This window comes from Sardina pilchardus, chromosome 2 (genome assembly GCF_963854185.1).
Source record: "Sardina pilchardus chromosome 2, fSarPil1.1, whole genome shotgun sequence".
Classification (NCBI taxonomy): domain Eukaryota; kingdom Metazoa; phylum Chordata; class Actinopteri; order Clupeiformes; family Clupeidae; genus Sardina; species Sardina pilchardus.
In genome coordinates, this window is record NC_084995.1 from 5960102 (window position 1) to 5976235 (window position 16134).

The following is a 16134-nucleotide window of genomic DNA, read 5'->3' on the forward strand; positions in this document are numbered from 1 at the left end:
ACCTGTTTTCAATGGAATATCTACATAGTCTTGAAAAGGCGCATTTACTGCCACCAAAACTTTTCAATGCCTGTGTTTCTACTATTGGGTAAGGCCAGTTTGATTTCCACTGTTCTAGCTATAAAGTTCCCAAACGCATTGCATACCTGCTACATGAATCTTGAACACTAGTTTCTCTTTGCCAGCCTCACAGATGTACTCCCCAGCATCCTTCTTCTCCACACTGTCCAACACCAACTGACGTGTTTTGCCCTTCATCTCCATGTGGACGCTTTTACTTGAGCTCAACAGATTACCATCCTTGTACCATTTGACTTCTGTCTTTGAGTTGGCCACTTCACAGCTTAGAGTAGCTTTCTGAGAGATGGTAGTTTTAACCTCCTTTTGGACAGACTCCTTATTAGCAAAACCAACTTCTTGGATATCTGTGATAGAATGACAGAGCACACAAAAAATTATGAATTCGTTGGTATTTAACCAGGGGTAAACATTTTGAATTTGAATTGATAATTCACTTTTTCTTGGAACATCCTATATTTATGCATATTTAACATTGAAAACTTCAGAATTAAATGCAATGTGCATTGCTGCTTTTTTATTTCTAAGAATCTCCAACAAATGTCTTTGTTTATGAGAGAAAATCCATTTGAAATAACCTGAATTTTATCACAACGCCATTGTTTACAGTACTGTACCTGTTTTCAATGGAATATCTACATAGTCTTGAAAAGGCGCATTTACTGCCACCAAAACTTTTCAATGCCTGTGTTTCTACTATTGGGTAAGGCCAGTTTGATTTCCACTGTTCTAGCTATAAAGTTCCCAAACGCATTGCATACCTGCTACATAAATCTTGAACACTAGTTTCTCTTTGCCAGCCTCACAGATGTACTCCCCAGCATCCTTCTTCTCCACACTGTCCAACACCAACTGACGTGTTTTGTCCTTCATCTCCATGTGGACGCTTTTACTTGAGCTCAACAGATGACCATCCTTGTACCATTTGACTTCTGTCTTTGAGTTGGCCACTTCACAGCTTAGAGTAGCTTTCTGAGAGATGGCAGCTTTAACCTCCTTTTGGACAGACTCCTTATTAGCAAAACCAACTTCTTGGATATCTGTGATAGAATGACAGAGCACACAAAAAATTATGAATTCGTTGGTATTTATCCAGGGGTAAACATTTTGAATTTGAATTGATAATTCACTTTTTCTTGGAACATCCTATATTCATGCATATTTAACATTGAAAACTTCAGAATTAAATGCAATGTGCATTGCTGCTTTTTTTTATTTCTAAGAATCTCCAACAAATGTCCTTGTTTATGAGAGAAAATCCATTTGAAATAACCTGAATTTTATCACAACACTATTGTTTACAGTACCTGTTTTCAATGGAATATCTACATAGTCTTGAAAAGGCGCATTTACTGCCACCAAAACTTTTCAATGCCTGTGTTTCTACTATTGGGCAAGGCCAGTTTGACTGTTCTAGCTATAAAGTTCCCAAACGCATTGCATACCTGCTACATGAATCTTGAACACTAGTTTCTCTTTGCCAGCCTCACAGATGTACTCCCCAGCATCCTTCTTCTCCACACTGTCCAACACCAACTGACGTGTTTTGCCCTTCATCTCCATGTGGACGCTTTTACTTGAGCTCAACAGATTACCATCCTTGTACCATTTGACTTCTGTCTTTGAGTTGGCCACTTCACAGCTTAGAGTAGCTTTCTGAGAGATGGCAGCTTTAACCTCCTTTTGGACAGACTCCTTATTAGCAAAGCCAGCTTCCTGGATTTCTGTAACAGGATGACAGAAAATAGAGGTGAATATTACCAGAGTGCCATTCAGGCCTCACAATTGCCATACACTTTGGTCATAACTTTCTATTCCTTTCACGTGATATCATAAATAGATAGGCAGTCAAGTTGTAGAAATATTAATTAGCTGAGCTCCCAAACCTTTTTTCAGAGGTCTACCCTGTCAGGCGGGCTAAATGTTCACCCTGTCTGATTTCCAACAGGGTAGACAATGACAGGTTCATGTTTTTACTCACAACAAACTGTCACTGGGTCACTATCTAGGCTTGCAGAAGAGACTTTAGTATATCTATACCTGTGTATTATGCAAATATTGTATCCAAATCACTTCTTCAATGTGTTAAGCTTGGGCATAGTAAGTAAGCATACTCATACAAAGACAGATTCCCACGACGAGAGAACAGAAACTGTTTTCCTGATGTTAATTGGCTGGATGGCCTTAACTTAAAAAGGCAAACTTCCCAATACGACAGGGTGGACAATAAATTCAAGGGCACACAGAAACTCTTCTTCTTTAGTAAATAAAGGCACTATTCTTATCATCAAATTATTCAATGCACTCAAGTTTTATGATATCTTCTTTAGCAAAACAATAATTTGAAAGCCAATAAAATGTCAGAGCACAGTGGTTGAGTATCTTTCAAAAACAAAATTGGAAATGAGAAAATTATTAATTCTTTGCCATTTACATTACATTACATAACAGTGCATTTAGCAGACACTTTTTTTGCTCAAACTTGCATACAGTATGTAAACTATATACGACAGGGTGGACAATAAATTCAAGGGCACACAGAAACTCCTCTTCTTTAGTAAATAAAGGCACTATTCTTATCATCAAATTATTCAATGCACTCAAGTTTTATGATATCTTCTTTAGCAAAACAATAATTTGAAAGCCAATAAAATGTCAGAGCACAGTGGTTGAGTATCTTTCAAAAACAAAATTGGAAATGAGAAAATGATTAATTCTTTGCCATTTACATTACATTACATTGCATTTAGCAGACTTTTTTTGCTCTAACTTGCATACAGTATGTAAACTATATTACAAGGGATTACATTGTCCCCAGAGCAATTTAGGGCTAAGGGGGGAATTCTCCAATTCGCGTAAGGGTACTTGAGCCAAAAAAAACACAGTTTTTGTCAATCGGGGTTAAAGTTAACCTTGAAAAACCGAGGTTTACAGTAGAACAAAATACAAAAAATGAAGGCCAAAAGTGGATACTAAAATGTCTGAAGGAAAGCAATGACAAGAGACAAGACAAGCAATGCTAGAAGACTGAATCAGTGGTGTCAGAAGTGTTGGATCAGTGTATTGTATCAATGGTGCAATGGTGCGTGCATCCTCATCATATTGCATTAAATTGCCCACTGATACCAACATAAACAAACAAAGAGCACATTTCAACCTGTGTAATTTACTATGCTTTTCTTTAGTCACTAAACAAAGCTAAATTAATTGAGTGAGATTCACAAAACTTTTGCAATCATAGAGTACACTTTAATTATATCAAATGCAAACTCATACCTGCTACGTGAATCTTGAACACTAGTTTCTCTTTGCCAGCCTCACAGATGAACTCCCCAGCATCCTTCTTCTCCACACTGTCCAACACCAACTGACGTGTTTTGCCCTTCATCTCCATGTGGACGCTTTTACTTGAGGTCAACAGATGACCATCCTTGTACCATTTGACTTCGGTCTTTGAGTTGGCCACTTCACAACTCAAAGTTGCCTTCTCAGATATTGTAGCTTTTACTTCCGTCTGAATAGACCCTTTGTTGATGAATGTATCCGTTTGAGATTCTGAAGGAAAGTGGCAGATAATTCATTACTATCATAGTCACTGCTCTTTTGAAGGAAAAACTTCCTTGGGTTTATCAGAAAACAGTTATGTGAGCCATGATGAGGACATAACACAGAAGACTCCTTACAGATGGAAAATATTATGAAAAGACAAGATTGATACACTGGAAAGGATGGATTTCTGTATTTATATTGTTCATAAAAAAACTGCAATCGAAATTTGGTATACCCCCAGAGGATGTCAGTTAAATTTGGTGCAGCTCAGAACATCTTAAATGGAGATATGGATGATTTAATGGCATGATATTACATTTTATGCCCTTGAGACCAACAAACCCTAAAAAAAAATTCACCATAAAAAATTGTCACCCTTGGTGCAATCACATTCACAATATTCGATCGTTTAACCCTATATTATGCCCAATATTCCAATATGTGGTTTAATGTTCTGCATTATGTCCACTATTCCAATATGTGGCTTAATGTTCTGCATTTCTCACTAGTGGGTCACTTTGACACTAAAAGGGTGCTCCTACATCATGACTCTGTACGATATCTGTACTGTTTTCCCAAACATCGATAATGTATGGCGTTAGGGTTGATATGACTTCTTGTTCTTTGCTTTTTGTCTTTTATTATGTATGGCATGTTATATGTTTACCAACAATACATACCATTACTGTAAGTCTATTACTATAAGTCTGTTTTCCTTTCCAGATTGGACCATGTCAGTCTGATGTTTCCTGATTCATTGTGCTCCTATCACATGATAATGGCTATGTTCCCGTCTTCCACTATACAGACTATGCTCATTTTTAATGGCAATGGATTTATATGCAATGAATGTCAAAGAGGCTGAATATTGTTTGTTTACAACCCCCTGTGCCCTCTGCCGCATGGAGCATTTAGAACCAGCTCCGTGCACGGATATCCATGTTTGGCATGAGCTCTCATGCGCGTACATGTTGGTGGACGGGTACCTATCCAGCGACTACAGCCAATCGTTACTCAGTGCGGGACTTCACTCGGACTCAGGTGTGCGTTCCCGAGCAACTTTTTCTTCTTCTTGTTACGCAGCAAGCAAGGTATGTGCATTATCGTCACCCCCTGAACTGGAGGATGGCTCTCTTTTTACAGAATGTCCAATAAATGCGTCCATGCGTCATTTCCAGCTTTGGAACTTGGCACATGGTCAGAGCCAACTGGCGCTGGATCCGAGCTCTAGTGTTCAATATGGCGTTGACTATGAATTGGCCAAATTTACTAACCTAGCCTCCGCCATTCATTTGAATGGAGGGCCGGACTTAGTCACGCTCTCCAGTTATATATAATACCTCCATGGTTGTTTCTATGGGTGCCTCTCTTATACCCCTTTTCCACCGCCACGAACCAGGTGCTGGTTCCGGGCTGATGCTAGTGCCAGTTCGGTGCTGGTGCTACCTGCCGATTATCCAAGAGCCAGCTCGCTTTTCCACAGACAGAGTTCCAGAGTAGTGCTGCGTCGCTACGTCACTGTTTACGTGCGCTTTTGTATCCCAAAACAACCAGCAGAAACAGAGATGTGGTGGAAAAACTTATTACGATTAACTTTGAGCACAAAAAGCTCAAATGTCGAGAGAGTTCAACTGTATCACGGTATCCATTTGTGGAATAAAACCGGACGTGCCCTATGTTGCATGTGTATTTATTGCAGTGGCTAGAAAAGCATGTTAGCCAACATTAGCACTTGATTAGCACCCGTTGTTATAGTTATGACCATGCTACACTGCTTTTTTTGCTGCTAACGTTAGCCTGACCAGAAACACCACAGTAGTTATATCAGCTATGTTTTGGTCAACAAGCTAACAAGCTAACTTTACCGTTCGGGAGCTTACAGCAACCTGCAATGATCTGTGTGTCCGGGACACATATAAACAATAAACCCTATCAAAATTAAGTGGTCAAGAAACCTTTATTCACATTGAATATTTCCAGTTACGACCCCCGCTCCCGCACCGCTCCCGACATTGTTTTCAGATTTTTTTTGTTACTCCCACCTCTGTGGACAACGCAAGCTTCTGATTTGCTGAAATCCCACTCACAACACCTGACGTAACTGGTTGTTATCTCTGGTCCAGCTCAAAGTTGGTGCTGAGATGGAACCAGTTTTCCTGGCCCAGAGCCAGGTTATTTTGTGTGGAAAAGCAAAGAACCGGTTCCAGACATGGCACTGGCTCCGAACCAGCACCAGAACCGCGTCGGTGGAAAAGGGGTATTATAGGGATTTATCGGTCCTTCCTTTCTTCCTCGATCCTCGTTCACCAGAAATAGCTCACAGTCGACGTCAAGAGGACATCTCATTCATGTAATTGCAAGAGGAGGCAAGACCGAGGACAGGGGAGGGAAGTGGAAATCCCGATACGAGAGGATCCCATGCGGAAGTGTTATTCCAAACAGACTCAAAAACAGTTTCTATCCCACTGCTATACGTACACTGAACACATCCAGACACCCACACACACGGCCCGTCTAAACATGAAAGACTGGGCCCTTCTGAGGGTGGACTGTTGTTTGGCACTTTACTATTGGACTGTTTGCAATTGCACTTTTATCTTCATTCTACCTCGCCTGACATTGCTATGAGCACGAATGTATTGAATTGTATGTGTACTACTGTTTTGTGTGGGTCCCTCACCCTACTATGGGGCTATGGGAGGACAGAATAACTGGGGTTGAGTGATTGTGTGTCTGTAATTGTCTTAAACTATTAGCCCTTTATTTTGTTTTAAGTGCACCTTGAGGATTGTGATCCAATTTCGTTGTATTCTGTGCAATGACATTAAAGTATTCAATAATAATTTCGGAGATGGGCGTTCTGTGGCTACGCATGGATGACATATCCTGTATAACATTTAAAAAGGCCTTTCAATGAAAAATAAATGATGGACATGCGTCCTGCTAGCCTGACGAGCCAGACCCACATCAAGATGTAGGGTCTGGACACTCACCGTAGACAGGGCTCAATCGGAGGGGTGGGATAAACAGTTGTCTTTCAAATTCCCTCTCCGCAATAGGATAACGCTAAACGAATCATCTTCTTGTTTTCAAATAACAGGATGCGCTACCGTCGCAACTTCTGGTCGCATTTCAGTCACCATTATGTTAAGCCCACCCACCGACTCTATACACGAGTATTGCTAGACTGCCCCGCCAGCCAAATTACATTTGCTGCCGCTAGGGGCGTCTAGATTTCTAGGCTAGCGTCCTGCAAGACCAAAGTCATAGCTGGAGAAATATTGTCTGTTAATTATGGCGTGTGAAGTTGATGCTAAAAGCTATAGTGGGATTATGTTAGGGACTCATGAGGAAACATAGCCTAAATGTAACGAACAATTCATTATTTGAACGTCCTTATCAACATTTGCCATTGAAACATTTTGTGTCATCTACACAACATCATGTCGGACCTAGTGATTTTTAATTATGCAGTCGTGTTGAGTTCAAAAGGCAATGTTGTGAATGTCCTTTTTCATCAGCAGAAGAGCTGACGAGCTCCATACAGATGTCGGCCTATAGTGCGTCTTTTGGATCCGCCCTTACACTGACGTCGCACCTTTTCAAAATGGTGTGTACGCAGTCGCAGTCTCATTTGTGCAGTTCATTGGGCTTTGTTCCTCCATCCTCCGCTCATTTCTTTGTCGTTTCCTTCACAAAATTCATTAATAGGTGGGTATGACCAGGAGAAGGATCGAGGAAGGAAGGAAGGACCGATAAATCCCTATATGAGAGGCACCCCGTCTCTCACACTCTCGCTGGGTCATTTCTGATTTGAAGACATGTTGGCCTAATCCCAATAGACCCCTGAAGTTCGCCTACATAAATGATCCAACGCTGCCATCTTTGCCCATATAAGGAGATCCGTGTGTTAATTGAAGCTACAGTGGGTGTTGCTTTCAATTGGCCGGTTTCACACGAGATTCTCACGCGTCACGCAAATCTTATTCATTTAAGCGGCAATGACCCAAACAACCACCAGATAGCACTTGTGAGCAGGGTTAGAAATGTCACCATTTAACACTTTATCCTATAATCAAACAATCCAAAAGTGAATTAAATCCCGAAGCAATTCTGCTTTTAATATAGCCTACCAATAGAGCTCCACAGTCCCGCCCCTCCTCCGAGAGAGGTGCTTGCCCAGAAGTAAATTTCTCATTCATTTCTCCCATTGACTTTTGGAAAAATCCGGATATAAAGAGTTTTAGACCATGCCTTAGGCTAACCAGCTACGATGTGACTCATAAGCATATAACTTACAATTTCAAGTGAAAAAATTAACAGAAAATGTAAAAAAAAGCGAAAGGTACAAGACATATCTTAAATATGTGTACATATCTTAAATTCCGGTTAGAGAACTCAAATCCTGTGATGCTTTGCAAACGTACACACATGTCCAACATTTGCAGCCTAACGATAGTTTAACATGGTTTCATATTAATCTGAGAAAAGAAGATGATTACTTCCTACCGTTTCCATTGAGTAAATTCAACCTTCAAGATGAGAAAACCGTTCTTTTTCGGAAGACCACACATCGGTCCTGACAGCCCTGCAGCCATTTTAAATTTTGAAGTTCCAGCGAGAGATAGCCGGACGATAGGCGCGGGAAAAGTTGAGTACAGTTTGTTTGGGATTGCCATGGCAACGGCGATCTCTACCAATCAAAGGCTCTGCATTCACCAGTTTTACACGGAAGGGTGTTGGGTAGTGTAGTACTCTCTCGTTAAATCGTGAATAAAACATTGTTTTCTCAAAACAAGGTTGATGCCCCGTTAACTTTTGACATCTATATGAGCAGGTATAATCGCTTAGTCACATCGTAGCTGGTTTTAAGTCTACCATGGACGGTTACGATTTTATGGCTTATTCTCCAGTTGTCAATGGAGAAATTGTATTGGATTTTTACATCCGGGCAAAGCTGTGGGCGGACTGTGGAGCTCTATACGCTGCTCCAAATCATACGATAGTCTCACGATAAAACTTGTTATTGGTGCAGCATTTGCAATTAAAACGGCAACCACAAGGGGGCAACATAAGACCGCCCTAATACCATGCAGGTTCGGCTCATGCCGGAAAAACGTGATAAAACCCGAAGACACCGCGCTGGTGACAAGCGGAGAAAAGAGACATGACGCTCAGCATCTCAGATCGCAGTTGCAGAGTTTTCGAATGTTTTACAACCCAGCTGGTATCTGCCGTTCATTCCGACATATCCCCACTCCGACATTGACGTCCAATTGTCATAGTGGAGGCATGTCTCTTTATGGAAAAGGTCCCATCACTCCCGACATTTTCTGTTTTCATGGTCGCAGTGGCAGTATTTAACTTTTTTTTCAAACAATGTGCCATTCCGACATGTGATCATTAATAGGCTATTATTTGCCACGTTTACATGATGCTTTTAATTCCGAATTAGTTGATTCAGAATTAAATAAATATTAAAATATTCTCCTTCGAGTTTACATAGAAATAATAATTCCGAATTGGCGTTTACATGGAGCATAGGTTAATTCCGCTTTATTGTATTCCGCTGAACGTCTGGGGATCGGGAAGGGTTCCGATTGGACATGCGGTGCATGAACGCAGCCTAATTAAGGTCTACCGGAAGAAAACAAACTTTAGCTGGCTGGCGGCTTTTTTGTCATCTCGGGTTAACGTTATAGCATTGGGCAATAACATAATGAAAACGGTTTCGCAGTAATTCTGATAATAGGCCTACTATTTAACCAGCAGCTCGAGAATATTGTCAAGCTTCACGTTTGCTAGCTGAGGAGGAGAACAGTGCCGGAGAAGGGGGGAAGAAGACGGAGCCGAAACGAGCATGCGCTGCGTCTTCCTCCTTGTATGAGCATGCGCCAAACAAACGGAATAAACTTTGAATCGGAATAAAGGTTTACATGATCAAGGAGTGTGTTAATTCCGCTTTAACACCGGAATAAACCAACCACTTAAATCGGAATTAAGTTTAATTCAAAATAATCATTTTCAAGCGGAATAAGCGTTTACATGGTCTCTTTTAAAGCGGAATTAACTTTTATTCCGATTTAACTTGGTTTTATTCGGAATTAAAGCTCTCATGTAAACGCAGCAAATGTCATAACTATTAGGCTATTAATGTCATAACTATTAGGCTACTAGGAATGGCTGCTATGAGGCCACTAAGATCTGGACCTCATCAGTTTTGAGAGCTGGATGTGTTTGCTAAATATCGGTATATTGTTGTGCATGTTGCGTGCACGACTCGGGGAAGTGAAAGCAGTTCTGTATAGACATTGCAAGTTGTCATGGTGATCATCGGCGCAGCTGTAGCTGATTGTGAAAGCCGATTGGAAATACATAAGTTTAGAGCGAACGTTTCAACTATGTTTGCCATGGTGGACAAAAAACACTAAAATAAAACAATAGCCTAAATATAGTGCGTAATGGACACGGCTCTATCCTAAATAATTTTCGAGCTTTGCCATTTGGTAATATGACCTATCCTTACTGACAATAATTTAGATTGAGCACAATTTAAGTTGCACGAAGGCAAAATACAGTCCTAAGCCTGTTATATGTAGCCTGGCCAATTAATAGCCTATTGTAGATGTGCAAAACCAGCATTTGCATGCATGCGTGCTTGCCGGTGAAGTGTAGCCTACAAAAAGGAGCATAACATCTGATTATTAAAGTATGGCTATAGGCTAAGGGTATAGGCTATAGGGTAAGAGAAGAGCTGGTTTAAAATTCAAGTAACATGCGCTATTTAACCCCTCGAGACCGACTGTATTGCAGTCTGCCGACACAGCCAGGCGACGCTCTCAACCCATTCATTCGTTTTGGGCACAAATTAATGGGTTTGCCCTTAGCTTAAATGGAGCGCACGGCAGCTATTGTTATGTATAGAGCCGGCTTAACAAAGTTTCGTGCGTTAGAGATTCCTGCATGCTGCATTACCATGACCCTTACCTTGTGGATGATTTTTTCTCGGAAAAATCAGCAGGACAGGATGCCTTTTATCTGACAAACGCGAAAGCTGAGATTGTTGGAAGGACTACTCAACACACTTGTTTTTCGTTTCTGGGAGATCTCGTTATCGTTTTGGACTGTCGGATTCTTATGCTTATTGTTTGGACTTATATGGACAATGAACTTTGGGGGGTGGTTGTTAGTGCTTTACAAAGCTTTGTGTTAATAAGCAAGTGTCGGGCCTTCAGCTCACTGCGCGATGCAGTTGTGCGCTAGGTGGCCAAAAACTGTTTGGTTTGGTATTCACATACCTTTAATCTTGACCTGGAATGTCACCTTGTCCTCTGCTGTTTCACATGAGTAGTGTCCCTCATCACTCTGCTTGGCACCCTTAATGATGAGCTTGCGCTTTGTTCCTTGGGAAAACATTGATGTCCTCTGGTCTTCCTTTAGTTCTTTCTGCTCTTTCTTCCAAACCACAGCTGTGTCATTAGTAGACACCTCACAGCTGAGCTCAATATTACCACTGAGTTGCATGGCAGTTCCTTCACTCTTAGACTTATTTACAAACCTGCCCGGTTCATCTAAAAAAATATATAAATAAAAAAAACAGAAATTAAAATATTTTACAATCAACATGCAACCTTCCCCACAGTATGTGCTAAGAGCTAGATATATTTCGGTTGGATTGATTTTGTCTAAAATATCATCATGTCGTCATTATTCTTTATGATTGTATAGACCAATGTTCTGCCAAGTTCCTGTTTGTGTCCTGTTTCTAATTGTTTATAGAAAAAAAGATTAAATCAAGCACCTAGGGATCATTTTAGTGACGCCACAAGTTTGAGTTATTACCCAGTAGTACCTCCAGAAACCTAACTGCAATAACGGTCTACTATTTTTTGTTCAAAACATAGTATAGAACTAACTACTTCTAAGTTACTTCTACTGTCTACTCTTTGTCCAAAACACCTTGATAACTTAATGAACTTCCACTAATATAAAATTTGATTTCAATTTTACTTATGGTTCTTATGTTATTATCCCATTGGTTGCACTGTAAAGTCCTCAGAAAGTAATTTAGAACAGCCATACCCCTTCAGTCTTATGACTCACCGTTGTGTTTTCACTAGTTCAATGTTGAATGCATAAGTCTTTTCCACCAACCCCTTTTGTGGTCAAGCTACAGGCTCAGCTGTGCTATATTATTGTGTATATACCAGAAGCTACAATGCCAAACACAGTGGCACACAGTGTTGGTCATCTTACTTTGAAAAGTAATTAGTTACCATTACAAATTACTTCTGCCAAAAAGTAATTGAATTAGTAACTCAGTGACCACACTGTAAAAGTAATTAGTTACTCAGCAAAGTAACTGACGTTAATTTTTATGTTCTATAACGCTATTACATTCTATAACATCTTTAACGTCAAAGATAGCCTAAATTAACTGATTGAAGAATAAAAACAAATATAGCTGCAAGCAGCAATGTAGGGGCCAAGCAGTAGGCCGGAGTAACCACGGCAACTCGACGCTGTTGGCTCAATGCGGCAATGAGACATATGGCCGTAAGCAGTCAGAACAAGTTTCATGTCTAACACGTCAAAAGTTACAAGCCAACTTGCATTTTTGCTAATTGAAGCTATCCTAAAGGTCAAAGGTCACCAAATGTCTTGAGCGTCCTCACGATCGGGTCACGAGTCCATGCACTAAGTTTAGTTTTGATAGATTCAAAGGTTGCTAAGATATGAGCTCACTTCCTGTTTGGAGGCTTCACACCCTAGAGGTCAAAGGTCACCAAATGTATTGGGCTTCGTCCCAATTGGGTCACAAGTACATATACTAAGTTTGGTGTTGATAGATGCAAAGGCAGCTAAGATATGGGCTCACTTCCTGTTTGGCGGCTTCGCCGCGAATTTCAATTGGCTGCGACGGGCAAACGCTTCTGTCAATTGTTACAGAAATCAAAACACTAACAAAGCATGGTCTGAAGATGGTCTGTGCCAATTTTGGTGAGGATCAGTGGAAATTTGTGACCTAGGGAAATTTGTTAGTGTTTTTGATTAAATCCAATATGGCGGCCAAATCAGTTACGTTGATGTCACAAGTTGTCATTTGTCGACATAAGTATCTTCCAAAGTATTACTAGACATCACTAGTACATTGTAATTCTAAGCACAACAGCAGCCACAGGCCAAAAGGCATGTTTCTGAATTACAGTGCCCCCTAGAGGTCAAAGGTCACCAGATTTCTTGAGCTTCATCTTGATGGGGTCAGGAGTCCATGTACCAAGTTTGGCTTTGATGCGTGCATGGGTTGCTTAAATATGAGCCCACTTCCTGTTTGGCGGCTTCGCCGCGAATTTCGATTCGCTGTTTTGAGCGAACGGTAATACTTCCGAAGACAAAAAGCAATGTGTTGGCAAAACATATTCTGTGGATGCTCCACGTCAAGTTTGGTGTTGGTCGGACAAAATTTGTGAGAGTAGTAGGCTTTCAAGTGTTTTTGATGAAATCCAAAATGGCGGAAAATCCATCATGGCGGAAAATGACGTCATAGGGTGCGTTGAACTTGGGCAGGTCCAAGGAATCCAAAACTACCTGATTTTTGAAAATTGGACAAACAGGTCAAAAGTTACGTGCGTAGACGCACGTCCAACTTTGACCTGTTGGTGGCGCTAGAGGGTTTGAGGTGCCGACATGAAATTTGGTGACATGAATCATGGGACTGTCCCTAATCAGTGTGCCAAATTTCACAACTTTCCCGTAGTAGGTTCTATGGGCTGCCATTGACTTCCATGTCAGAATAATAATAATAAGAACAAAGACAAACACAATAGGTGCCTTCGCAGCTTCGCTGCTTGGCCCCTAATTATTACAATTAGTGGGTGGAAGTCAGAGCCACCCCAAGGCCCGGGGTCAGGGTGGCTATCGGAAGATGCGGGAGGATTCCCGGTGGGCCGTTAACATTTTGGGCCGGTCTGAATATTGTGAGCTTAAATATATTGTTTCTGACGATTTGCTGCGCTCTCCCGGCACTTCAGCAGCCTGGGCTGTGCGGTCGCGGCCCCTTACTCGCAGTTTCCCAAATATTTAAGTGTAACTTCACCCCATTCACATTTCTGAAAAAGGCTTTCAGAATGGGCAGGACGTTCTGAAATTTGGAAAGTAGTGCAGCACTGTAAGGTAACCCCTGATATCAAAAGCCCTCAAAAATAAAATAGGATATCTTTAAAATATGTATTGGGTCCTCCTTTGAAGATAACGTTCAGTTTCAGTGAAGTAGCCCTGTGAGAGAAACTATAGGCTAGAGGAGCGTTAAATCCGACAGATTTAACTATTATGCCTAAGCTATCATGGCAAGTTCGGTCGGCTACGCTACAGTAGCCTATGTGCAGAAATGAAATGGCTTGGATTTGGTAAGTAGCCTATTCAAGTCTTTTTTTCCCCTCCTGAAGTTGGATATGAAGTGGGCCTATAATGAAATTATTTCCAGATTCCACTCTGATGTACAGTATATAGGTAGTTATAGCCTAGTCTGTCAAGGGTGATTAGGCTAATATACATTTCTTTATTAGCTCAGGGAAGGGTATTCCATCCTATATGATCCTATCCAGTGAACGCGCTTCATTCAGCCAAATTGTAGTAATGCGATGCTTTAAATTCTTAGTAACAATAACGGCATTGCAACGATGAGAAAAGTAATTAATTAGATTACTTCGTAACTGACAAATTAACGCCGCTAGTAACGCCGTTATACTCAAACGCTGTTACTCCCAACACTGGTGGCACAACAGTCAACAGCACCCATACCATATTCATCCATGTGCCCATGGAGTCCAACCCAGGTAATTTCCCGATCCCACCCCATCTCGAAATAAAGGCATACAAAGCCCAACATATAAAAAAGCTAATGCCAAACAAAAGAAAAATGACCAAGTACCTTTAAGAGCAACCTGGATGAACATTCTATCTCCATCACAAACACACTCATATATGCCAGTGTCTTCATGTGTGATTTTGTGTATCACAAGAACACGCATCCGGTCGGTGGACAGGCACTCATACTTTTTCCCTGCCTTAATTTCCTTGCCCTCCTTCATCCATGAGACCTGTGGATGTAAAAGATAGCATTTCATATTTTGAAAAGTTACAGAAATCACAAGTAATGGTATTCCCATTTCACACACCACAAACCTGGACATTTGGATCTGACACTTCAGTCTGCAGCTTGGCCGATGTGTACGCTACGAAGCCAAAAACTTCTGTCTCACTGGACTGTCTTGTGAAGTGGGCTTGTGGAGCTAAAAAAGTGCATTCATAAAATAATCAAATCAACATGTACTTTCCCGTTGTTCTCTCTATTTTTCATTGAGAAGCTTCCTCAAATAACTTTTTAATATAGTATCTTATTTGTAACATACAAGACCTATTGTGAACAAATGAAACAAGCATTGCCATGGTTGGGGATTTCTGCTGTACATTTGCATTGCACCAATGATGTTCTCAGACAGGCAAATACACAGACAAGAATTTTCATCTAGAGAAACTAAGAATCAATATTTACTGTGCGGGTGGGGATTTCTGAATCATTATGCTGTGGAAAAATGATGAGGATTGGAGAAAATGGCAAGCTTTGGCATGTGTGTTAAGGACACAGATGGTTAGCTGGCCTTCATGGTGTTCAGTTCTGCTAATCTTCCGAAAGGGTGGCAAAAGCATGTTCTGGTTTTGGTTGTTGGTAGGGCAAAATCAAAGATGGTCAGCCTTCAGGTCGTACCATGAGATCTTAAAGGAACACTCCACCGTTTTTCCATATCAAACTATAACGTAATAACACTTGGGAGCACTTCGACTCGTGCAGTAATATCATCACTCTTGGATTTTCAGTTTCACTTTGGAGTGAGGATATTACTGCACTGAGTCGAAGTGCTCCCATGTGCTATTCCACCACACATTATAGTGATCCTTCTTACTCACTTAGAAAAACGCCATGTTTTATTTTGTCTCACCATACTTACTACATGTGTAACTGTATTTTAATAGGGAAAAGTGGAGGTGTTTCGTCGCTTCTAACTTCATCTCTGTTTGGATCCGAGTAAATGAACTGGGCTAGCTAAGTGCTATCAAAGTAGCGCCGCACGCCAGAGCCTTTGAGTTAGGGTGACCAGACGTCCCGGTTTTCCTGGGACAGTCCCGATTTTGAGTGCCGTGTCCCGAGTCCCGACAAAAGCCTGTCGGGACGCTAATATGTCCCGGTTTTCACCAACCACTATTGAAGTGTGGTTTTAATATAGCCCGATCACTAAACACATGTAGAAAGTAGCAAAAAGCGTCCGATGTATGATTTGTGTGTGTGTGATCGTGTGCCAGTCAATCGCAACAGTCTGCACAATCTTTGCAGTCAACGTTACATTGTTTCATTGCCTCGTTTTAATGGCTAGCAGGTTACGCTACAACAATGCTGAAGAGAAAGTCATCATTCTCAATAACCTATTAGTCCGTGAGCCAGAGGGGTTG

At 41.0% G+C, this 16134-nt stretch overlaps 2 protein-coding genes across 10 annotated transcripts in view; one reads left to right on the top strand and one right to left on the bottom strand.

The window, feature by feature from the left end:
* Window positions 1–16134, top strand: part of atg9b (autophagy related 9B) — an 839198-nt gene that overhangs the window by 646230 nt on the left and 176834 nt on the right. The gene's annotated exons all lie outside the window — the stretch shown is intronic.
* The window catches only part of obscnb (obscurin, cytoskeletal calmodulin and titin-interacting RhoGEF b), a 345273-nt gene that overhangs the window by 311624 nt on the left and 17515 nt on the right, over window positions 1–16134 (bottom strand). For all 9 annotated transcript variants that reach the window (XM_062517333.1, XM_062517305.1, XM_062517313.1 and 6 more), the window contains exons 7-13: window positions 14812–14918; window positions 14558–14726; window positions 10926–11198; window positions 3355–3633; window positions 1524–1802; window positions 840–1118; window positions 147–425 (exon numbers count right to left, since the gene is read on the bottom strand). In XM_062517333.1, coding sequence (XP_062373317.1) covers window positions 147–425; window positions 840–1118; window positions 1524–1802; window positions 3355–3633; window positions 10926–11198; window positions 14558–14726; window positions 14812–14918 — 1665 coding nt within the window. The remainder of the gene's footprint in view (window positions 1–146; window positions 426–839; window positions 1119–1523; window positions 1803–3354; window positions 3634–10925; window positions 11199–14557; window positions 14727–14811; window positions 14919–16134) is intronic.